This window comes from Parambassis ranga, chromosome 12 (assembly GCF_900634625.1).
Source record: "Parambassis ranga chromosome 12, fParRan2.1, whole genome shotgun sequence".
NCBI classification, from domain to species: Eukaryota; Metazoa; Chordata; class Actinopteri; family Ambassidae; genus Parambassis; species Parambassis ranga.
The window spans coordinates 7,409,318-7,433,649 of NC_041032.1; the positions used below are offsets into that span (position 1 = coordinate 7,409,318).

Here is a 24,332-nt window from a genome sequence, read left to right on the forward strand (position 1 = left end):
AATATTGTAATTGCAATTAAACTGTATGCTGTATTTAGCTGAAGGTTAAGTGAGAGTCAGCTGAGGTTTCAGTAGCAAGTTCATTCTGGTCACATTGCATTGCAAAAGGTAGACTGGGTCTTTAGGGTTTTTAAAAAAATACCCAGTATGCTAAATGAAATTCCAGGTGTAACATAAAGTGCACTGGCCTGCAGAGGAAATTGCTGTATCCTATCCTGTTCAAATTATTAGAAATTATTTTGTCACTCTCTGTGTGTGCATCCACAGGGAATCCTGAGCCTCCGGTTGAGCTTTGCTGCATTTCAGCAGCACGTCTGGCTTAAGAATGATCAGTCCCTCATATGACAAAATGTGTATTTTCTGCCCCTAGTTGAAGTTGTCTCTTTTTCCCCAATGTAATAGAAGTAAAGGTAGCTGGATTGTTTTATTTTATTTTTTTTCTTGAGAGCAGAATGAGATTGAAGCTCAACTGTGCAGCGTGAGGTCCCACTGTGGTTGTCCTTAGGTTTTAGTCAAAACATTTGTTCCCTATCAGTTTAGAAAAACTTCTGAAACAATATTTAGATTACCACATGAAAGTAAAACCCAAGTTATCCAGGTGCGGTGTCTCCATCTAGTGTATGTGGCCTCTGCTTTTTAATGTATTTTTCAAAGCAAAGTGAGCTTGCTGTATTTTACTGGTCACTAAACCAGAGCTCGTTGCAATTTATTGGTTGCTATGACAACTGTTGGGAAAACCAGTGAGCCAAAAGGGAGCCTTTTTACCCCACACTCTTAGTAACTGTCATCTAAATGCTCTAACAGCCTTGAGGAGGCTCTTTCCTCTAATTACGGGTACTTCGGCGTTGTTGATGATGCTCAGCTGCAGCTCATATTCATCATACCACTGCCATATCCATAATTCTGAGCAAACATCCTCTAGCTATTATCTGTGCAGGTGGCCTGCTGGGGTTGTGATACCCCGAGGGAAAACCGTGCAATTTAACATTCTTTGGAGATGCAGGAGAGAGATCGTTGAGAAAAGCTGAAATTTAATTAACCATATGCAGATGAAAGCAACCATATCCAGGATATCAAAAAACTCAGACTGATACCGAATGACCTGTCCTGCACAGTCTGTATTTGTAATGCTCTTTAATTGCTCAGACCGAAAGTGGTCATGCACACTAGATGAAATGGATTTTCACACCAGTGCAGTTTTCTCCTCGTTATGGTCATAGGAACATTTCATGTGGTACTGCTAACAGAAATTATTAAGTGGCTTCTGCTTGATAAGTATAGATACAGGGCGAACTTACACTTGTCAACTTTCTACATTCACTAATGCAACTAATGTGTGAACTAGATGAATCCAGAAAACATGCTAATGTACGCAGTTACATAACTACACACAGATGCAAACAACATGCAAATATATTAATAACAAAATCCATTTACATCTAAAACTCAGTCCTTGTCCTTATATAGGCACGTCAGACATATTTTGTGTCAAAATGTAATTATATAAATAAATTCGACATCTATCTTCACAAACGAGAAACCATCGCTAACAGTGCACACAGACAAATTGAGGATGCTAATGATAGTCACGGGCAAAACAGAGCGCGGCAGAGCCCTAATGATTGATAATAATGACTGTTCTTTTACATGTAAACAACAGCTACTTCCTTCTTTTTCATTCTCTCCCTCCTCTCCTACTTCGTGCTCTCTCAGTTTCAATTTAATTAGAAATGACACACTCTCATCCACACACACACACACACACACAGTCATACAAACAAACACAGATCTGAAGCATGAATGTTGATTGGAGCTGGCTGTTGGAGAATTAAAAAAAAGCTTTTGCTTGTGCATATCATACATGAGAAGGAGAGAGATACACTAGATAGTCAAAAGTGTGTGGACAGTGTAGAAGCAGGTGATTGGATTAATGAGCTGGCAGTTTCTGTCTGAGCCAGTTTTACTTATGTCAGGTTTGGCTGAAAGTTCCTGTTACTAACAACAAATAGCTTATCACCCTCAGTTAGGGTGTGCAGTCTTTATTTTTGTGCACACGCGCACACACACCCACACACAGCTGCGTCTGGCATGATCCCCTAATCCCTATATAACTCACAAGGGACTATTAGGACAATTTAAAAAAAAAAAAAACAGGAAGCAGAAACCATCACAGGAGCAGACAAGGATGAGCTGGTGAAGAGAAAAAGAAGCAGCGTCCAATATGTGGGCACAGTTTGGCTTGGGTTTACATGAAAAAGAGCAGGACAGAATCATAGCAATTACCAGCTGAAATGCTTCAGGTTATGCATGTATCCCTTTTCCCTCCGCAGCTCTTGTTTTAACACCCGTCTAAAGTAAAGCTGCCTCAGTGTATGAGTATATGTGTGCATGCACACTGAGATGATTGAGAACCTATCCGAGTGGGATATTATTAACACAGCTAAGTAGAGAGCATTAATAAGCTGCTTCTGTTGAAACCCACCACACAGGCCCATACACACACTTATCCACACACCTACCTTTGACATGGTTTCCTCCGGAAGAATGTCCATGCTTTCTGACTGCCCACTACACACTGCGATTTGTCATCTTTTTTTTTTCACCTCACAGATTGCTGTTCAGTTTTCAGGGAACATTTGAAGTTTTGTCCTGCATTTTTGTGTTGGATCCATAACTTACCAACGTGAATCCTCACCCACTCGTGCCCTTGTTGGCACGTATATCAAAGAAACAGACGACTGAAGAGCAAGGCTGAGATTCAGATTCACAGAGAGAGGAAAGAGAAAAGACTTTCATTGAAGCCCTGTTTAAATGTTGATTAAGAGAGCTCGTCCTGCTGAGAGCACCACGCTGACTGATGGTGTTTATCCTCCCCAATTTTAAAAAAACGTTGTGAAAAAAGTGAATTTTTCAGAAATAGAATAGTAGATCTTTGACTTTAGTTTTTTCTTATAAAGTCCTCCAGTATTTTTTATTATTTGAAGATCAAGTTGTAGTTCAGTTTGAGTCTAATAGTGTGTACTAGGAAAAAAAACTGAATAAATTAAGTAAAAACTATTTTCACTATGTACATGTGCAGCTACATTTGTACGGCCCTGATTTGCTTTCTATTGATGTAGACTATGTGCCAGTATGTGGCCTCTGTAGTAACATTAACACAACAGATAGAGGTGCATTTCATTCTGGAGTTGTTGTCTCAACTGAGCAATGGGCCTCAATGGGGACTCTGCTCAGTTATTAAGCTCTCATTTGTGGATCTCTTCTTCAATCCTGACTAGTCTGTAAAACAGAATATGGACTGCACTGGCTTATGTTAACAAATCCAGTCAAACATGTAGGTATGACTGTGAATTCAGCTTGAATGGAAGATTTTTCACAGCGGAATCAATGTGTCACTGGATACACCTGATCCAAGTGAGATTACCGGTACAGTACTGCCGCTCTGAGACATTACTGAACTGTTGTGATGATAAATAGGGTAGGAAAGGTTTTAATAAACCTTTGTCAGTGACAGATTTAACCATTGTGTTTTCATGAAAGCCTGTGGCATGTTGCTACTGAGGGAGATGTATTGTTTTGCTGGTGCACACACACACACCAACCTTTAAGCAATTAAATAATAAATGCACTCTAAGGAGCTTCTATACATAAGAGGCACAACCAGCCGTTCTATAGGGATGTTTTAAATAGCAATTGACAGACTCTGAAATGGCTGAGATGGAAAGTAAGAAAGACACTTTCTGTTGTTTTTGAAAAGTGTTTTTCTGAAGTTACTTTTCCAACTGCTGAGCTTTAAACTATCTACGGAGCCCCGAGTTCCTCGGAAAAAGTCAGCGTTTCTAGCTGGGAGGCAGAGCAGATAGACAGGTGATGACTGAGATATCTGTGTGTGTGTGTGTGTGTCTGACTGTGTGAGTGTGCACAGAGAGCCGAAGATGAGAAGACTAGCTGTAGGTTATTTATCTTCCAAGACACCAACTGGGCTGAGCTGTCAGCACATTATAGTGTGTGTGTGAGCATGTCAGTCAGAGGAATAGCACACAGATTTGCTAATATGTTTATTGATCCAGCCATCTGACACTACTCATCTTGTTAAAGCGTTCACCTACTGATGTGCAGGCCTGACCTGAGTGCTAAAGCAGCTGAAATCTAGTCAACACAAGACATAGGGGGGCGGTGAGGTTTTTAAAGTTATATTTTTGCTGCTGTGTTTTAAATGTTTGTTTTTTTTCTTTGGACATGTTTTAACAGCAGCTTACAGAGTTGGTACAGCTCTATAAGAAATTGGAGAACGTCGGATAAATGATTAAATTAAAGGTTATCTCAGTCCAATAAAACATATATTATTATCGTGTGCTTAAACTTTAAATGCAGCCTTCAGCAGTACCTCAGATACCTTAGAAATATGTTGTAGTCTGCAATGTGAAGCCAAGTCCTCATTATATACCTGAAACTTTCTACTGAGGAACTACAGAGACTGTGTTAGCATCCACAACTGACCTCTGCATTGTTAAAGCAATCCATGGCAATGACATCAAGTGAAGGGATAATGTGACATTATCCGGTCATTATTATGAATTTAACCCTGACAGACTGATGTCAGACTCTGCAGCTTATTACACAGATAATTACTAAAAGAATCAATTATTTTACACATATTGGTATATAATGAAATCTACCAGACTTCTTCTGCAGAATGCACACAGTCCTTCCTGGTGATCAAACAGTACTCTGTTGGGTTGCACTTGACCCAGCAGAATCAAGCATTTAGCTCTATGATAACACAGTAAATGGTATCTAAACCAGTTTAAACACAATAGGCCACATCTTAGATTTGAGTCAGATTATCCAAACCCACAGGCAGAATATATTTCTGGTTTTAGTTTTGTTTTAAGGTATAAAAAAATGTTGGACAATGTTGTTTTAGTGTTTAGTGGTAAGTGGGAGAGCAGTAAGTCTGAAACCTGCTGGGCAGTTAAAGAATAATAGCACACACTCTGAAACAACACCAAACAAAATGGTCCAAATGCATCCGTTCACCCTCCCCAATAGATCATGCCTTATTGCTATGGCAACTGCTGACAGCTAGCAGTCACCGTTGTCATGGGAACAGCTTGACAGGCCCGTAAAGAGAAGAGGAAGAGAGAGAGAGAGAGAGAGATGGATGTAAGAGAGGTTGGGGAGAAATGGAAACAAAGAAGGAACTAGCACACCATCAGATTACACACGCACACAGTGGTGTTTTTTGAATTTTTTTTATTTTAATTTATTCGTCACACTTTCTGTGATTATGTGGCTGCTCTTTGATGAATCTAATACCATTTTATAATGGACTCTGAGTTTGCAGTTTCATATTGGTGTGCATAAACTTAAATTAAAGGCCATAAAAGGGGTAAAAGGGGTGGCGAGGATGAAAGATTACGTGTGGTATTTTCTGTCTTGTTTTGAACCGACCCTATTGCATCTTTCTCCGCTTCCTGCCTCCTTCATCTTCTTCCCCTCCTCCACTCCAGACTCCCGTCCACCACACAGAGAACCTTTTAGATGATTAAAACTCAACAGAGTGGTTTCTTTTTTTTATTGCTATTGTTCAGTATCACTCTGCCACTCTAAGGGTTGATTGCTTTGAAATACAGTGTACTTGGTTTTTCACTTCTGGGAGTATAATTTGTTGAGTCTTTTAGTGGCGTGATGCTGAAGGACACGGGCAACAAAAAGAATCTGCATCCAGTCGATAGAGTAATTACTGGGTTCAACAAGTTAACAGTCACTCAAAAAACAACCACTGAACTGTATTTTAAGAAGAAAACCAGCCAATGAAACAAGGATAATGTTTCATTTGTACTAATTTAAAACACGCAGTATTACTCACCTACCAAATGATGTCATTTCTAGTAGCCTCTCTTATGCTGAAAATAGCAGTACACACAGCTAACGAGTGGTCATGGGAGTAAGTCCCTGTAAAAACAGCCAATGATGTGAGGTACAGATCCTGAATACGTTCTATACTCACGTAAGATGGAATATTTTTAGAGCAGGAAATTGTGTAAACAACCTAATCTGACCCTCATTTTTGCAGTATTGGCACCTGCAGTATTTTAACACTTATGCAAGCACATTTGAAAGCCTTCATTTTTCCTCATAGAGCTCCTGCTGCACTGTTGTGTGTCTTTGAAGAGATTTCATTAAAAGAAAGTCATCTTTTCCCTTTTTTATTCTCTTCTTTCTGAACAGGTACAAAATCTTTAGTTGTAAAATTTAGACTGGTAGAAAAAAAGGAGGAGGCAGCAACAAAGAGCGGATAAAGGATGGGTCAGGCGTCGATTATTAGCATGATTGGCTTGTGGCTCTAGAGGATAGAAGTTTCAGATTGAGCTTTGTGTGTGTTTTTTTTATGACTTCACTCCAAATAAGCTTCTGTGTAGAGGATTCAATAGGAGCTCAACTGAGCCAGTGATGGGTGTTATGTGAGGCAGCACACACACACACAGGGTTGACAGATTGAAGGAGGTGGAGCTCCAACCACCCAGTCTGACCCTGGCAAAGACATCACGGTGATGCAACAGCACATGCACATGTGTGTATGTATGAGGCCTAACTGATGACTCACTATTTGCTTTAAGATGTACCGAGGACCTGATTAAGGCTTTGCACTTTTGATTTATTTATATCCACAACAATTTGCAATAACGAGTACATGGGCACAGACACACACTGCATTTCAAATGAGGATGATGACTAACTGTGTACCATGTCCCGCTCCTTCCAAATGCTGCTGTCACATCCTGTAAATACGAGTGTACCATCTGTCCACCCAGCTCTGCCCTCTGCCTCTCTGCCTCGCTGCTGCTGCTTCTCTGCTGAACTCCTAAGTGAGCCACAGAAATAACTGAGGATGGATCTATTTTTTCAAGATGCCTCTGAAACTTGATCAATAGCATTAACAGGAGATGGGAATATAAAGATTTTTACAGAGATCTCACTTTGTAAACAATCTTCATATCTTCAGTGTTGCAAGTTTTGCATCACAGCTTATGAAATAATGTTGTAATCTGACTTTTTATCTCTGAGTGCCCTGTGAATGACCTCCTAAAGGGATGTATTTAGAAGAATGATATATGTACTGCTTATACTGTAGCATTTCTGAATGCTGCCATCATGTTGTGATTTCTGTGCCATTTTTGTTTTGTTATTATTTCACTTTATGTTTTGGCGACATTGTTAGCAGTTGACATCCCAAAAAATGCTGGTAAGTTCTTTGTTTTATGGCTGGCTTGCTCTGTGCAGATTGATGCACTCTTTTTTTGGGGGGGGGGGGGGGGTTGATGTGGATGCAGATCATGCTGAAGTTTTTGTTGTAAAGTTTGCAGTCTGTCGTACCACAGGAGCATCCAAATCCTTCAGACACAAGTCACAACCTTCCCTTCACATTCCCACTGCACCGTCAGCCTGCTGCCGCCCCTTCAGTCATTACCTGCCATTCTTCTCTCAGAGCATAATGCATGATGAGGAGACATCTTTAATGATTCACACCTGATCCCAGGTGATCGCCCAGAGAGGCATTATCTCATATTTAGTCAATTAACATGCTAATTCTCATTATATATGTATGCATATAGTTCATATCCATATGGAAAAAGATATATTTCAATATGGCTTACATGGCCCTTCTTTCTTAAGAAAAAAAAGTTAATCAGACAGGCAAGGTTATACCTCTCTTCTATGCCATCACCTCTTGGGACCTCTGAAGTGTAATATGTGCAATGCTGCTACCTCATGCATACGTTATTAGATTTGGGAGGAAGGTTGATGCCCTTTTCACACATGAGTCTAACTGTCATTCTGACATTTTCTCTCTCTCAGGCTTCATCTTTAACATTTTCATTTAGAGTTTGTTATTCCTTCACTGAAATTCGGCTTGCCTTTTATAGCCTCATTCTCCGAGGTGAATTGGCCAACCCTGAGTGATAGCTGTGATTCAGCTCTGTTTATCTTTTCTTTTTTTTTTCTGCTGCTTACCTACTACAAGCACTTGTTTCCAAAAATACCTCAGTTACCCTTCACAAGCTCTCGACCTCCTGTGGGACCTGAGAAACAGTTACAAAGACTTAAGGGGCTTTTTTGTTTTGTACCAGAAGGATTGCTTCAGTAATTAGTAGCTATTTGTAAGAGGAGACTATGGAGTAGCTGTTTGAGACACTCTTGGTATTTTTATTTAAAATGCAGCAGATGTGGCGTCACATAGTGTTTACAACTGCGAAGACTGAAGGTCTTTTTTCACTTCAGGAACTTAGGTGTGATTGTTGACAGGAACTCCTAATTGGCCCTTTCAGCCAATCTGTTTCCATTGTGGTGTAGGATCCAACAGACCCATGAGGTGACGAGATGATGAATCAATATCTCAACTTTATCTGCAGCGTAATAAGTCAAACTTTCTCTCTTCACTCGTCCATTCTCACTGTTCCTTTCTGTCTCCTCTACCTTTGTTTGTTTGTTTGGCTAGTTTGTTTGTCCTGCTTATGATCTTATTTTTAGTTGTTGTTTGACCAATCATCAGCTATACCCCACCTCAATGGGCATTTTTTTATTTTTCCCCCCTTAAAGAGTCCCTTAAGGGGGATATCTTACTGTACGAATGCCCTAAAAATCTGTCATAATGCATAAATAATGCACAAATGCATAAACCTACAATCAGTTTGTTCTCATTAGCCATTCTGGTGCTGTAGTATTAACACCTAGACATCAATCCAATACCAGAATAACTCAAATATATCTGAAGCAGGTAAAAAAAAATGAAATTGGAAATCAAAATATGGAAAACACTTCAGGAATAAGCAGCAAGTGTTTTTATTGCATAGATACACATTCCTGTAGTTTAAAGGGAACCATTGTTGGGTCAGCCTTTATGGATTTTTTGATTAACTCCTAGTCATACAGTCACTATGCAGTAAGCATCTTAGAGGCCATATACCATGTGTGAAAGGGACTTTGCTGCACTTTGTGGCATTTATCTCTGAAGCGTGCAAATGCAACACTTTGTTTTTGTCATAGTGTACTGCAGTATTTATAATATCTATTGACTGCATGCAGGCCCTTTAATCCCAGTCCTATTCACACTTTTCTGTATAGTACCTCCAGTGCTGTAAAATGACTTTTTATATCATCATGACTTAGAGGCAGGTTTTCCATTACTTTTTTTTAATGCAACAGATTCATTTTTGACTGAATAATGGGGACAGTCTCACTCATGTAACGTTTCTTCACCAGTTTGAGTGTCACTCCAGCTTTGAGAAAGAATGGCTGAGAGCATGTAGAAGAAATGCTGCATGAACTGCTGTGAAGCAATCTCATCTCGGTCCCATCTTAATGCATTCAGAGCTGCAGCTTTTCATCAGCGTTATGGAGGAAATTATAGTCAGACTTTGTTAAAGCAGACTGATTCGAGGGGTGGAAAAAGCCCTTTTCGCCTTACTTTAAGACTGTACAATCTGGCTGCTCACTGACAACATATCCACATATGCACTTCCTCAGAGCACTCTCTGTATACAGGAATGATAGTTATGAAATCATGATGATAGGCTGTCACACCGTCGAACGATGTGGACTAACATTTGTCCTCTTTTTTTCTCTCCCACTCTCTGTTCTCTCCTCTCTCTCTTTCTCTCTGTCTCCAGTCCACTCCACTCCACCTGGCAGCAGGATACAACAGGGTGAGGATAGTTCAGTTGTTGCTACAGCATGGAGCAGATGTTCACGCCAAGGACAAGGGGTAGGTGCAGCAAAAATGAACTGAATTAGTTTCCATATGATACGGTGCAACACGGATGTGGCTCCATATGATACTCTATTTTACCAAGTTAATGTGTTACATGTAGCTTTAAATGCAGATGAACTGCAGCTTCCTCTTCCGGGGGAAAGAGGGTTGTGGCGTTCATACCAGACAACCAATATTTAACATCAATGACATCATAAAGGGTTTCTCTTTTTGAAAACAGAAAGAAAAGAAACAGGTGGTGTTTTCTGATATTTTAGGAATCTTTAGAGACAGTGGTATATGTAAATTGCCTTAAAAAATTGTACTAATACTACATAATATGGCACACTTAAAAATAAACCTTCATTTATATATTTCAGTGGTCTGGTGCCTCTACACAACGCCTGCTCCTATGGACACTATGAAGTTACTGAGCTTCTGCTAAAGGTATGCATGCTATATGTATGTATGTATGTGTATATATATATATATATATATAATATATATATATATATATATATATATATATATATATATATATATGCAGGTAGTAGGGCTGGGCAATTAACCGAAAATATATCAAAACCGACATTTAGACCCTCTAACCGACGTAATTTTACTTGTGAGTAATTTGGTTATTACTTTTCTGTGATGTCCCATTGCTGTAAAAATTGAATCAAAGTGCTGTTACATATCCAGAGAACAGAGAAATCTGTTCGTGTTCCAGGCAAGAACAATAACAAACCACCAATAGATTTCTCTGTTCTAGTGGAGTACCGTAAAACTTCAAATAATAGCCGAGTCCTGAACTGACGCCGGTCCCTTTTACAGGCCGGGTCCGATTATGGATTTGGTCATATAAAGGCCGGCCTTAATTATAAGCCGGGTCTGATTTTCTCATAAGGTAGGGAGCAAATATATAACTATAAAAATATACGTTATATATAAACATAAACGACAACAAGAATTTATGCCAACGTGTGACGTTGTCATGGAGACACATAAACACACTCGCGTCAGCTACAGCCTGCCTTTGTTTATTGCAAGGGCCACTATATCGACAAAGAAAAAGAAGTACGATAGTAAATTTAAACTATCAGTTGTCAAATATGCAGAATAAAATTTAGCAGAAGCAGCGGCAGGACGTTTTTTTGAATGATCCAAAGAGGGTGAAAGAATGGAGTTAGTGAAGACCTGGAGGCAAAAAAAAGTAATAATCCTTCATTAATCGTTAATCATGGAAAAAGCTTCAATTAATCCTGATATCGATTTTAAGTAATATCGCCCAGCCCTAGTAGGTAGCGTGGTTCTGCTTTTTGGTGTCATAATTCCAGTGCAAACAAGAATACACACATTAAGCATACGTCAGACTGAGTTTCTTCTTTAATTCCCAGCACGGAGCATGTGTGAACGCCATGGATCTGTGGCAGTTCACTCCACTGCATGAAGCGGCATCTAAAAACCGAGTGGAGGTGTGCTCTCTGCTGCTGAGCCACGGGGCCGACCCAACACTCCTCAACTGCCACAGCAAGAGCTCCGTGGACATGGCACCCACCCCTGAGCTGAAGGAGAGACTTACATGTGAGTGTGGCTCTTTATTTAAACAAACCACAACAGCGTGCTGTATACGACTGAATGAATACATAGGGTGTTTTAAGAGGCTGTGTTGTTACAGCAGTCATGTGCGGAATTTATCTGATAAGTGAAACGTTGGAAAATGGTAATCTTGGATGATTTTGAAGGAACTAGAGGGGAAAAGGTGACACATTGATGGCCAGTAGTTCCACTTGCTTTTCAAATTCAAATCAGTTATGCTTCCTCTTGGTTCGTCATCTTCATAGCTCCTGCCTTTTAATTTCATTCTCTAGTCGTTCATTCATAAAAGAGCTGGCCTTCACCTCATGTGTGGATCAAACTGTTTTTTTAAAAGCTTTTCTGTTGAATTCCCTGAGTGTCCCATTCTGCTTTGATTTCAAGGTTTTTCATTTTTTTTTATAAAGATGTGCATTTAAATATTACAAAACTCTTCCACGTGTGACATTTAAAGTGATTTTAGTTATTATGACAAAACTTCAGTTGTGTAAATCGAGCATTTTAGAGATGCATGATATGTCAAATAAACAAGTTTAATTACTATTACTACGTGCGCTGTGAGCCATCTGTAGAATAGCACTCTGTCGTCATCACCTACGTGAGATTTGGTCTCCATATTCTTCACATTGACTGGTTTGCAGCATAGCAGTCATCTCTTTGTTTATTTTCTGTTGATTATAGGTTGAGAAAAATTAGAATTCTTCATCATTCTTTGTCTTGACCACGTCCCTTTGAAGATGTGACTTCTCTGTGGTGCCCATACCATTTATCTATATGTCTATGATCTATGATTATAAATGCTTGAATGCTGCTGCTCAGTCTGTAGATAATCTTGAATGAACTCCTTTTACGCAGCCTGAAATGCTACAGAAGCAAAATAGTTTGTAGTTTGTAATTTTCTGTCCCCCAGCGATAATTATTTGTTTCCACTCCAGCTCCATATACATAATCTTTCTGAAGTATTTCTATGCTGCAGGGTCAATGCAAGTGGTTGAATATGTTGCAGTAGTCGGGTGAGAATATATTTATATTGTTAATATTTTATGTGTGTGTGTTTGTGTATATGTTTTTAGATGAATTTAAGGGCCACTCACTGCTTCAAGCAGCTCGAGAGGCTGACATGGCCAAAGCCAAGAAGACCCTGGCACTGGAGATCATCAACTTCAAACACCCTCACACACACGAGACTGCACTGGTGAGATTTACAAATATTTTGTTGCCTCGGATTAACACACAGGTGTAATTTTGCTATGATTAATTGTGTGTGTGTGTGTCTTCTCTCTGTGTGTGTGTTTAAGCATTGTGCAGTAGCATCACCTCACCCGAAAAGGAAACAGGTGACAGAGCTGCTGTTGAGGAAAGGCGCCAACGTCAATGAGAAGAATAAAGAGTGAGTGCTGTTTTGTCTTTTCAATTCAAAGATTTATTTTCGAATATTTTTTTTTTAATTCGAAGATTATAATTGTACAGAGAAATTCAGTGGAGGATTTATGTGGTTCAAAGCAGACACATGACTGTTCAAATCCACATGAACACTCTTCTGACCAGAATAGAAGCAGAATAAAAACATCGTACACAAGGTTAATAGCTGTGAGTAATTGGACAGTGATTAGTCCTGTGGACCTGTGTTTACATGTGTTTTTAATATGGATGAATCACAGCTGAGCTGAAAATGGGCCACAGCAGCCTCACTGCTGAAAGCTACTGATTTGGTCAGTGACCATGGCGATTCAGTCAATTTGTTGATAAAAATTTGCTCAGTCACTACAGAGAGGCTCGTACTGACAGGGACAGCAGAGATGTTCGGGTTAATTGTAAGCCAACAGATGACGATGTGAATATGTAACGCTTATGTGACCACAGGGAAGCAGACATGCTGGTACAGGTTTTAATTATTTAACTTTGCAGCCCATAGAAAAGTATTACATTAGTGGAAAACAAAACAAAACTTTTACAAGTCATGTACAGTTCTTGCGGTATTGCACAGTAATGCCAAGTTGGCTTTTACCTCCAACCCAAATTAAAGATTGATAATCAGTAGGTATGTAATAATACACTAATATTTATTCAAACGTGAAAAGGAAAAAATAACAAAGACAAAATGATATTGAAAATGCATGTTTCTCTCCTCTCTCTTCCCTTCACTCTGTAGTTTCATGACTCCTCTCCATGTGGCAGCAGAACGGGCTCATAATGACATTATGGAAGTGCTACAGAAACATGGTGCAAAGGTAAATAATTCATCAGATTTGTAATATCCTGATTTTAATCCTCACCTTTCTCCATATACTTCAAGTTCACTTTCAGCCTATAAATAATATGAAATTATGCTCAATTTGAAGTCCAGCAGTTCAAAGAATGAATATAATTGTCCTAATCTAAAGGTCTTTGTGTTTGCAGGTCAATGCCCTGGACACACTGGGTCAGACCGCACTGCACCGTGCAGCACTGGCAGGCCACCTTCAGACCTGCAGGTTGTTGCTAGGATACGGGGCAGACGCCTCACTAGTGTCTCTGCAGGGCTTCACTGCTGCTCAAATGGGAAATGAAGCCGTTCAACAAATACTCAACGGTATACCAGCCTTTGTGTGTGTGTGTGTGTGTAAATGTGAGTAGGCAGGTGTGCAGATGTTGTGTTTTGGTTGCTATGCACCGGCTACAAATAGTAGAATAACAAGGATTCTTTTGTAAAGGTCAGTATTGACATTTTCAGACTGGAAGGTGCGGATTGGTGCATAGAGCCAACTCACCTACTCAGTGGAATGAGAAACTGCACATCACAATATATTTTGGCAGCATTTCCAGATTAAATGTGCCTGTAAACAAAATACGATACCTGTTTGCTCTTCCTCTCTGCAAAACCAACCTCAGAATGAAAGTTTGAAGATCTCTGTCTTCTCTTTAGGGGCACCTTTGGCTGTTGACTGTACATATTCATGTATTATATCCATTCACAAACAAACCATGTGTGTGTCATCACTGTGTCTATAGGCTACATTGCTAACAAGAAAATGTATGCCTGGTTTCATATCCATCTTTATACTCCTTTTTTGCCAGATACACTCTTAGATTGCATAACAGAATTGTCATGTTCTCTTTGTCTCCTGTGTTTTCGGCTCTGTAGAGAACGTCCCAGTGAGAAACTCTGATGTGGACTACAGACTTCTGGAAGCTGCTAAAGCCGGAGACCTGGACACTGTCAAGGTAGTTGACCAATAAAGGCTGATATTAAAGGGTTACAAGATATTTTCTTCAAACTCCTAATAGTGCCTTGTTTAGATATATGGAGAACAATGGGAAAAGAGGGGGGTTTCAGTAGACACGGCCTCAGTAGATTTGGTCTGTTCAATGACATTGATCAGGGGAAATCTAATAGAGCAGAAATCTTTAATTGCCTCATTAGGGGTTGGAAATAATATCCAGAAAATGACCCACAGTGCCTAAAGTTGCTACAGTCACAGCAACTCGTATAAAAACACAACAAATAGCTCCTAAAAGCAGTGCTACACAGAAGAGGGTGATGAAACACAGATGGAATAAAAACATTATACAAGCAAGTGGTCTATTTTTAACAGAAAATGTCCTGACCTTTGAGACTGTTTTTGTTGCTCTTATTGAGTCCTGGTCACAGTGATTTCTGTTAAATGTCAGGTGGCTATTGTTTGCTGTGCATTCAGTGTTTTGTTTTTTGTTGCCCTCATTGATTTTGATAAAAAATCTGCGTTTTTTTACTTTCTTGTTAAAGGCCACATTTTTCGTCCCTCAAGATTTTCACAGGCATCCTCTGCAGCTCATTTTTTTGCATTTATGGTATAAATCATAGTCAGTCATGATCTTATGTGCTTCTCTGTATAAATGTGAGGGCCTGGTAACATTTGCTCAGAGGTGCTTGACTGCTTACCCACACAGTCACAGGGCAGCTGTCAGCGTGATGCTTTGACAGGCTGGCAGAGGATCGTGGTGTCAGACTCTTTTATTTTTTTTTTCTTTACCTGATGCACAGGCCCGTCACATACAAATTGGGGTTAAACGTTTGACTCTGTTACTGATTGACAGGAATCGTTGGCCGATTGCTATCATCTGTTCAGATGTGGAGACATGATGGGTCAAATACTGAGACAAATTCAGCAGCCAGCAACGTTTTCCGTGTCTTCCAGAGCTGCACACCATTATTTCTGGCTTCATTATATAGAAGCTTAAACTACTTTGTGTTAATAGTATTGGTTTTCTGAATTTTTTTCAGAATGTGCTAGTAAAATCATTTTCCTTTAGGACTGTATGATACATTATTGCTGTTAATATGCACCAGATTCTCAGTTTAGATATGGTGAAGCAAAAAAAAAATGCAAAAAATGTATTGCGGATAGACTTCCTATTGTTTAACTAAGGAATTAATCGACTGCAGCTCTAAATTGGTTGCTGCTGATGTTGCCTAATACAGAGTCCTCTTTCCTCTGCACATTTGCACATCTAATCTCCATTTCGTCTGTGTGCAGAATTCATGGTCCACTCAACAAGTTTTTGCTGAAAGCAGCTTTCATAAACAGCAGCAGTTGATGTGAGGGATAATGGCTTCAGATTGTGGAATAGGGTGCCAGCAGGATGTTTTCAATTTATTTCCTATAGGAAAATATGCCAGAGAGAGAGAGAGTGGAAGCTTTAAAATAAATTTCCCCACAACTGAACTAAGGTGAAATAACAGAAAAACAGAAAGTGTTATTCTACCTGAACAGCAGGCCAAAGACCACAGGAGCTTTATTTGATCACATTCACTGCCCAAAAAACTTAATGTAACATCATATTTTACTGTGTAAATCATGGCGAATGTAGCTGCATTTTATTTATTTTCATATTAATGTTTCCTGCAGTCACTGTGTACGGCTCAGAATGTGAACTGTAGAGATCTGGAGGGACGGCACTCCACTCCTCTTCACTTTGCTGCTGGTTACAACAGAGTGTCAGTGGTGGAGTACCTGCTGCACCACGGGGCCGACGTGCACGCAAAGGACAAAGGGTGAGACACTCAAATGATGTGCCAAAAGAAAACATGGAGGCAGATTATAAGTTAACTCATCTGGAATCATTTTTAAATTCTCTTTTCCACAGTGGCCTGGTCCCCCTTCATAATGCCTGTTCATACGGTCACTATGAGGTGGCCGAGCTGCTGGTCAGACACGGAGCCTCGGTCAACGTGGCCGACTTGTGGAAATTCACACCACTGCATGAAGCTGCTGCAAAGGGCAAATACGAGATCTGCAAACTACTGCTGAAGGTTTGTCCTGTTTTTTTTTTTTTATAGGTACTAACCTGTTTTGGAGTGAAATATGTGGTGCTGTAAATAATGTGCGTTACTTACTCTGCACAAATCGACATTACAGATCAGATTTTATAGTCGCATCACAGGTCATATGAGTCATTTAACTGGGAAATCTAGATGGAAATATTCACTAAAAGATGGCACTCATCATTCTCTCTTGTCAACCCAGCTGAGATAAACTCCAATCATATTACAAAGCTGAAAACATGTATTGTGTAACACCGAGTCGTCATGCCTCTGTGAGTCTAAATGAGTCCTTTGAAATGTTGCCATTTCGCAGCTGAATGCGTTTTGTTTTTCCTATCACAAACACCTCCAGACAGGGTTACATCACCACTTTGTTGATGGCCATATGGGTCTGCATAAATTATTATTAGATCAACTCGCACAGGGTGCACAAATACACACACATGCAGAGACGGGGAGTAGCAGGGGGTATGTGTTTTTTCCAAGAGATGATTTAAGATATGAATTAATTATTTATTTATAATTATTTTATTATAAATTAAAATCTTATGTATCGTCATCACCAGTGTTGGGGAGTAACCAATTACATGTAACACGTAATTTAATTTCAAAACCGTAATTGTAATGGTACAGCGCCCCCTCTCCAAGTACTCTCCAAGTAGTCACTGACCATTTAGAGACTAAAATGGAGGAATGTTGCCGGTAAAAGTGTGATGATGCACTGATGATGGTAGAAGTGAGTGGGTTGTAGAGGGAGGACAGTGTTAAGAAAAGGTGACATCTCTTGTGGGGAAAAAAAGCTGCTTCTCAGTCTGACTGTGTGCAGGCACACCGAGGACTAGAGAACAAACATGTCCTGCCTGAGGAGAGGCAGTGAATGCAGTCAATAATGTAATACTGGATGTTACAGTGATCTAGTTTTGTATAAACTGATGGCAGCTCTGATAAAACTTTGCATTCATTAAGAAAGACATGCAAAATACTCCGTGCTTCTGGAAGAAGGATCACCTGCTTCTCTTTCATCTTTCAGTTTGGAGATGTTTATTCGACAATTAAGCAAATAAATAGATCCAGCTCTTGAAAATTTGAATGTTTTCTGGCGTTTTTAATAAAAAACAGACCTTTGATCAATTTAAATAATACTGATATGTGAGTCTATGGTGTAAATTATGCTGTTAGTCAGCATAGGTGAAAATATGCTTCTGTTGGAGACGCTGTTTTCTTTTTTCATGCACTGAGGAAGTCCTTTACCTGCTGCTGGTAACTGCCCTGTTTGGTCCTGTGATGGTTATGTAATCTGCATACTTTATGTTGCTACTGACTACAGTTATTTGTTGGAAACAAGGTGAGACGAGGACCCAGAATGCACCCTTGTGGTGTTCCAGGATATTCTCCACCAGTTGTGAGTCTGTGTTGACATTTGTATCTCTCCGTTTCTTCTTATTTATGGAGATGCTTACATTCGATAAGTAGGGTCTTGTATGGTCAAAATTCTCATGAATATCCAAAAAAAAAAACTGCCTTCATACCTTCATGTAACTCTATTACAAGTGCATCCTTGTCTGGTATAAACTCACAGTTTTAGTTCTATTCTGCTTAACTGGAAGCTGTCTTTATCACAGGGGCTATTGGGGATTGTCATCATAACATTATGCAGCAGCAGATTAAACGTTTTCAGCATGTGGGCCTTTTGTGTGCAGATAAATCCCACTTAGTGCTCTTAAAACAACTCTATAGTTCAGAGATACAGCAGCTCCCTCAGACCACGCTCCCATTGATCTGATGCTGGGTTCAGCTCTTATAATGAGAGGTCTGGATCTGAGGGTTAGAGATGCAGACAGATGATGGCTTGTCCATCATGGTGGGATGGTCCAAGCGGTAGTTTCTGTTTGTTTTGTTTTTTTGTCAATCCATATAGTGGTGAAAATTGGTTGTATTTTAAGCATGTGGTTGTGGCACGTGGCAATATCCTTATTTCTCCTTTAACAGAAATCACAGAGTGTTCCTACACGCTGGTGTTAATCTGACAGGGCCTCAGGATATAACTGTTCTCTGGCTTTGAATTGAACTGTTGTCCCCTTTTTTGTGCTGCATTTGTACTCCTTGAATAAAACTCAGATTCTGCATGGATCGTGTGGGATTTCCTTTGTTAGGAAAAATGTGTACAAGCATAATGTATGCCTGCTCAATTAAATCACAATCTGTCTTGTTAGCACTTGGCGTAAAACATGTGAACTTGTACGACTTATGATCTTGGCTGAGTCATCATCTTGCAGGAGACTAATTCTCGGTCTCACAGTGTGTGTGTGTGTGTGTGGGGGGGGGGGGGGATTTATGTCTGTAAAGTTTCTTTAGTTGACTTTTTTTCCCTTGTTTAATCATGAGAGCGTGTTAACTACTTATGATTGATACCCATTCCTTTTTCAGTTATTAGCCTTGTTAGCAGCATGGCTCCAGGGACAGTTATGCTTCATTACAGACTGAAATATTAATCAATGAATTGCTATCAGTAGATGTAGAGACATCTGTGGTTTCCAGAAGATGATCTAATCATTTAAGTCATTCTTTGACCTTCTCACTGATACCAGCATGTAGTTTATGGTTACATTTTTAAAATTGTAATGTCTCTGAAATTAGTTTCATATGTTCCGTCCTCCAGATAAACATCTTGAGGGGGAAAATCTTGATTTATTGTCTATGAAATGGCATTGTTGTGAATGAGATAATTATTCATAAAAATAGCTTTAAGATTCCAGCATTATTGATATATTATATTTTTTTTCTTTGTTTATATGCAAATGTACCCATTTTTTGCTATTCTAATTTTCCTAGATAGCGAATATGTCGTTGTGATTGGCAGCAAAGAGATAATAGAAACTGAGGAGGACAGGAAAAAAATCCTTACAAGGATGGGTTCAAAACGACTATAAAAAAGGGGGAATGCAGTGTTGAGGGATGCATAACGGACAGTTTCAGGCCAGCAGTGGATACCCAGGGGAGTGGTCCCGCAACATCCAATTTTAATGAGCGGATTTGAAATCTTACAATGAAAATGACAAGTTAAACCATAACCTAGGAGACAGCTGAGCGATGAAAATGTCTGCTTTCCCCTCATCCCTAGGGTGTGTGGTGTTTTCCACTTCACTGGACGTCCTCTCCTCACCTCTATACCTCCTCTCCTTTCTCCCTCTCTTCTGCTCTCCGGTGAATTGCCGTCATCCTCTACTCTTCACTCATCACTTGTCATCATCGCCTCCTTCTAAGTGAAACATGTCCGGCGGGATTTAAATGATTTGGGATTTTGAGGGCTGGTACTTTTCAGATTTAGCTGAAGGGTAGTGAATGATTTACAGTAACATTCATTGTTTTCAGTTTTGACAAAATGGTTATTCCAGATGTTTATTTACTAAATACTGTTACATGCATTCATGTTTGCATTTTGATCCCAAACACTGCACTGACAATACAGCAGACCCACATAACTCATATCTGTGTTTGTTTCCCCTCTCTCCAGCATGGAGCAGACCCCACTAAGAAGAACCGAGATGGAAACACTCCTCTGGACCTGGTGAAGGACGGGGACACTGACATCCAGGACCTGCTAAGAGGAGACGCCGCGCTGCTGGATGCTGCTAAGAAAGGCTGCCTGGCCAGGGTGCAGAAGCTGTGCAGCCCCGACAACATCAACTGTCGGGACACGCAGGGACGCAACTCGACTCCGCTGCACCTCGCAGGTAACACACAGAAACAAAAAGCTGTGACTTTGGGTGTAGAATATTAAATGGTGCCGGTCTCCATTATGCTCCATCATGTCAGTAAAATCCAACCTTGGATTTTGGCACAGTGCTCTGGCAGAGCAAGTCAATAAACACATTCAGGGCTGAGGACAAAAACACCTTGTTGATGCACGGGCCGTCTGATACAACTCGGCTTGTAATATTTTTTTTCAATTAAAACATTTACTGACTATCTGTATCCTCTGTTAAAATGGTAATCAAAAGATGCTAGTCCGGTTCACCTAGAGTGACCTTGGCTTTCACATGAAACTTTATACGATCTTTAAATCTTGATAGCGGAGATAATGTTTGTACCCTCAAAGGTACATAAACACACTTTTATGCATATATGCAGTATCTGCAATCACCGTGGCAGCATCCGTTTTCAGAGATAACAACTGATACACCATCCTACTCAAGCACCTCATAGGCATAAACACAAACACACACGAGTGCCTAATGAGATTCATGCAGATATAATCATCCATAAATTTACATCAAAACATTTCTTTCTCTCCGTATAAATCACAGACCGTTCTGCAAACTTGATGCACAAAATGGAACAAATGCAAATGTTGAAAGGGGAGCGTTAATTCTTTAGCTGCTCTAATATTCAATAATGGTGGTAAATGTTATCACAGTGAGGGTCTGTAATGAAACATTTTACTTTCTAGTGTATGTTTTCATACTTTCATTGCCAGTGTTTGTTTTTATAAATAGTGTGAATATACAGTGCATACTAATGCCACCTGTTCTCCCACTTTAAAGTTACAATTACACCACGCTGTTATGAATATAATCAGGATCTGTGTTTTGGAAGTAAAAGTCTTATTTGTTTCCACGTTTGTACGTAAGTAAAGACACTTTAATGGAGAGGAAAGTTCAGGTGTATAGGTGGCATGTATATATTGAAATATATATCTTGAATTTTTTAGAGTAAAACTTGTTTGATTGAGCTGCTGTTGTCAAAGTTGAAGCCAAATACCAAGCTACTCGCTGTTTTACTGGCAGTGTTTCCTCATTTATTCTGTATGATGAAACTGATTTGTCCCAGTTTTCTTTTGACAGAACTTCTTCTTCTCTACATTTATATGGGCTGTCTGGCTTTTTCTATGATGTTAAAACATACTGTATCTTAATTAGAAAATGTTTTTTGGCTTTGACTGCAGCTTTTAAAGTTAAGAGACTGTTAAGAAAACACTTTGAACGTCTGTAATTTCTTTCCATATCTGACCACTTAGACATACACCCACCAGCCCTCTGCCTTCATGTAGTTACTCATAAAAGGAAAAGATGATTATAAGTGCTGTCAAGCTGCAGCGAATGCAGGCTGACGTTCTCTCTTTATTTTTCCTCCTCTGATTACCTGACTATATTTCTGTTTCTGTCTCTCACCCTTGTCCTACAACACCTATGATGCTCTTTAGCTGGCTATAACAACCTGGAGGTAGCAGAATATCTGTTGGAGCATGGAGCCGATGTAAATGCACAAGACAAAGGAGGGCTGATACCTTTGCACAATGCTGCTTCATATGGGGTAAGACCCGCACACACACACACACACACACTACAACAGTCACACTGCAGTCTTTTAATTCTGGTTCAGTTTTATTTTGATATCTGTGCATGCATGTGATCTGCAGCCCGTGTCTCTGAATGGAACAGATCTGACAGCTAGTCAGCAGTCTGCTACTAAAAGAGTCATGAAACACGTGTTTGCATGAAAGCTTTATGAGCTGTGCATTTTACAAACACATACACACACACATACACATTCAAGGATCTCTGACTGTTATTCAAAAAACAACCTACACTGTGTTTGACACTGAGACAAGAGCTAGAGGCAGACAAAGAGGAAGCAGAACAGGAACAGAAGGAATGGGAGAACCAGTGGGGAAAACAAGAATCATGACGCACTCAATAATTTACAGATTCTGTTCCAGAGAATCTAACATTTTACATTTTTTTCTGATCACGATTTTATAAGCACTTATAACACTTCACACATTTGCTCTTGTTAAGTGCTTCAATTGCTGCTGTCTTTCTCTCTGCCAACCACCTCCTCATTCCTCTTATCTGATCTCATTTTTGTCTGTCCTAATCGCTGCGTTACATCTTTCCCATCTATTCCTCTTTTGCCTGCTTGTGCCTTTCTGCGCCTTTCTTAACCTGTACCTCTCTTCTTCACCCCTCTAGCACGTGGACATAGCCGCACTGTTGATAAAGTACAACACATGTGTAAATGCCACAGACAAGTGGGCGTTTACTCCCATTCACGAAGCAGCACAGAAAGGCCGGACCCAGCTCTGTGCTCTGTTGTTGGCCCACGGAGCTGACCCGACAATGAAGAACCAGGAGGGACAGACGCCGTTGGACTTGGCAACGGTATGAAAAACTTTGGTATTTTTAACCCATCGGTAGCCTCAGTGTCATCAGCTAAATTGTTGTTTGGTTGGTTTGCTTAAACATTCTGTAGTGGTTCACAATGAGAAAAGATTACTGCTTTGTAACTCCTATCTTCCTAATGAGGTCAACAGATAACTGTTGATTCTGAAATTCAAGATCTGATATGTATTAGTTTGATTTTATTGGCTAAGGTTATGTAACCCCCGACAAGCAGGTGACTCTACTGTACATTACATGAAAACATATTGTATAAATATGTAAGCAGTGGGGTGCAAAAAATGGATATAAACAGCACGTCTTTGTCTGCAGGCTGATGACATCAGAGCACTGTTGATTGACGCCATGCCACCAGATGCCCTGCCAAGCTGTTTAAAACCGCAGGCCACTGTGGTGAGTGTCCAGACACACAACAAATATTGCCAGAGGGCTTTCGGCTGATGAAATGTATATATATGTGTGTGTGTGTGTGTGTATATATATTGATTTTAAGTACTATCACCCAGCCCTACCCTCTTGGCCATATTATGTGTTTGCTAGTTGGAGTCACCACAGAAACATAGTTAGAACATTTAGAAAGTTTTTTTTAATAGAGTGGAAGTTTTAACCCTTTAAATAAATCTTCTCCATCTCGTTCCTTAGGTCAGCGCAAGTGTGGTGAGCACAGGTGCAACAGGCGGCGTGGTCATCTCTCCCTCTCCGTCCCCATCCTGCCTGTCAGCAGCCAGCAGCCTAGACAACCTGACCGCACCCCTCGGCGACATCATGGTGGCCGGGGCCACTGGCACCGCAGATGGAGCGTCAGGCTCCGACAGGAAAGAAGGAGAAAGTATGTACACAAACAAAACACATACAGGTTGTTTCTGGATGGTGTTTGTAAGAGTGGCAGCTGCTAAAAACATCCATTTGTCTCTGCAGATCTGCTCGACATGACCATCAACCAGTTCTTAAAGAGTCTGGGGCTGGAACACCTCAGAGACATCTTCCAGCGAGAGCAGGTAAACAAACACAATGTTGTTGTGTGTCTGCCAGGAAAAAGGGTGATAGGTGGCAAGAATACTTGTTTTGAAATTATCTTTATAAATAGTCTTTCTTGAGGCATAGCTTAAAGGACAGCAATTGCTATAAATCTACAAACCTAAAGGCTAATCTTAAATTCCCATCAGTAATTTGTCATCTGTATGATAACAGACCAAGCTAAGATGTTATTCTTGTAAACAAGCTGCTCAGTGTCTTTAGTAGTGAACAAAAGAAAAAGAGTAAAATGAGATGTTAACAGAGAAGGATGAAGATTATAAAGCAGAGACTGTTGAGGCAGAAGTGCATAGAGGACGGATAGGATGACAGAAAGAGAAGAAAACAGACGAGATGAGACGGAGAGAAACAGAAAGTGTAATTTGAAGGGTGACAGCGGGCTAAACATAGAAGACAGTGTGGGAACGATATGAAGGATGTGTGCGTTTCTTCCTGTGTGTATGAGTGTTAAATGTATTCTTGGTCTCCCTAAAGGGAAATGAGCTTT

At 40.0% G+C, this 24,332-nt stretch overlaps 1 protein-coding gene across 2 annotated transcripts in view; it reads left to right on the forward strand.

Annotated features, from left to right (window-relative positions):
- LOC114443454 (poly [ADP-ribose] polymerase tankyrase-1) overlaps positions 1-24,332 on the forward strand; it is a 56,096-nt gene that overhangs the window by 26,025 nt on the left and 5,739 nt on the right. For both annotated transcript variants that reach the window (XM_028417492.1, XM_028417493.1), the window contains 16 exons: positions 9,675-9,769; positions 10,135-10,201; positions 11,149-11,335; positions 12,421-12,542; positions 12,646-12,737; positions 13,500-13,578; positions 13,748-13,919; positions 14,472-14,551; positions 16,216-16,361; positions 16,454-16,619; positions 20,146-20,365; positions 21,835-21,944; positions 22,604-22,792; positions 23,123-23,203; positions 23,453-23,639; positions 23,729-23,808. In XM_028417492.1, coding sequence (XP_028273293.1) covers positions 9,675-9,769; positions 10,135-10,201; positions 11,149-11,335; positions 12,421-12,542; positions 12,646-12,737; positions 13,500-13,578; positions 13,748-13,919; positions 14,472-14,551; positions 16,216-16,361; positions 16,454-16,619; positions 20,146-20,365; positions 21,835-21,944; positions 22,604-22,792; positions 23,123-23,203; positions 23,453-23,639; positions 23,729-23,808 — 2,073 coding nt within the window. The remainder of the gene's footprint in view (positions 1-9,674; positions 9,770-10,134; positions 10,202-11,148; positions 11,336-12,420; positions 12,543-12,645; positions 12,738-13,499; positions 13,579-13,747; positions 13,920-14,471; positions 14,552-16,215; positions 16,362-16,453; positions 16,620-20,145; positions 20,366-21,834; positions 21,945-22,603; positions 22,793-23,122; positions 23,204-23,452; positions 23,640-23,728; positions 23,809-24,332) is intronic.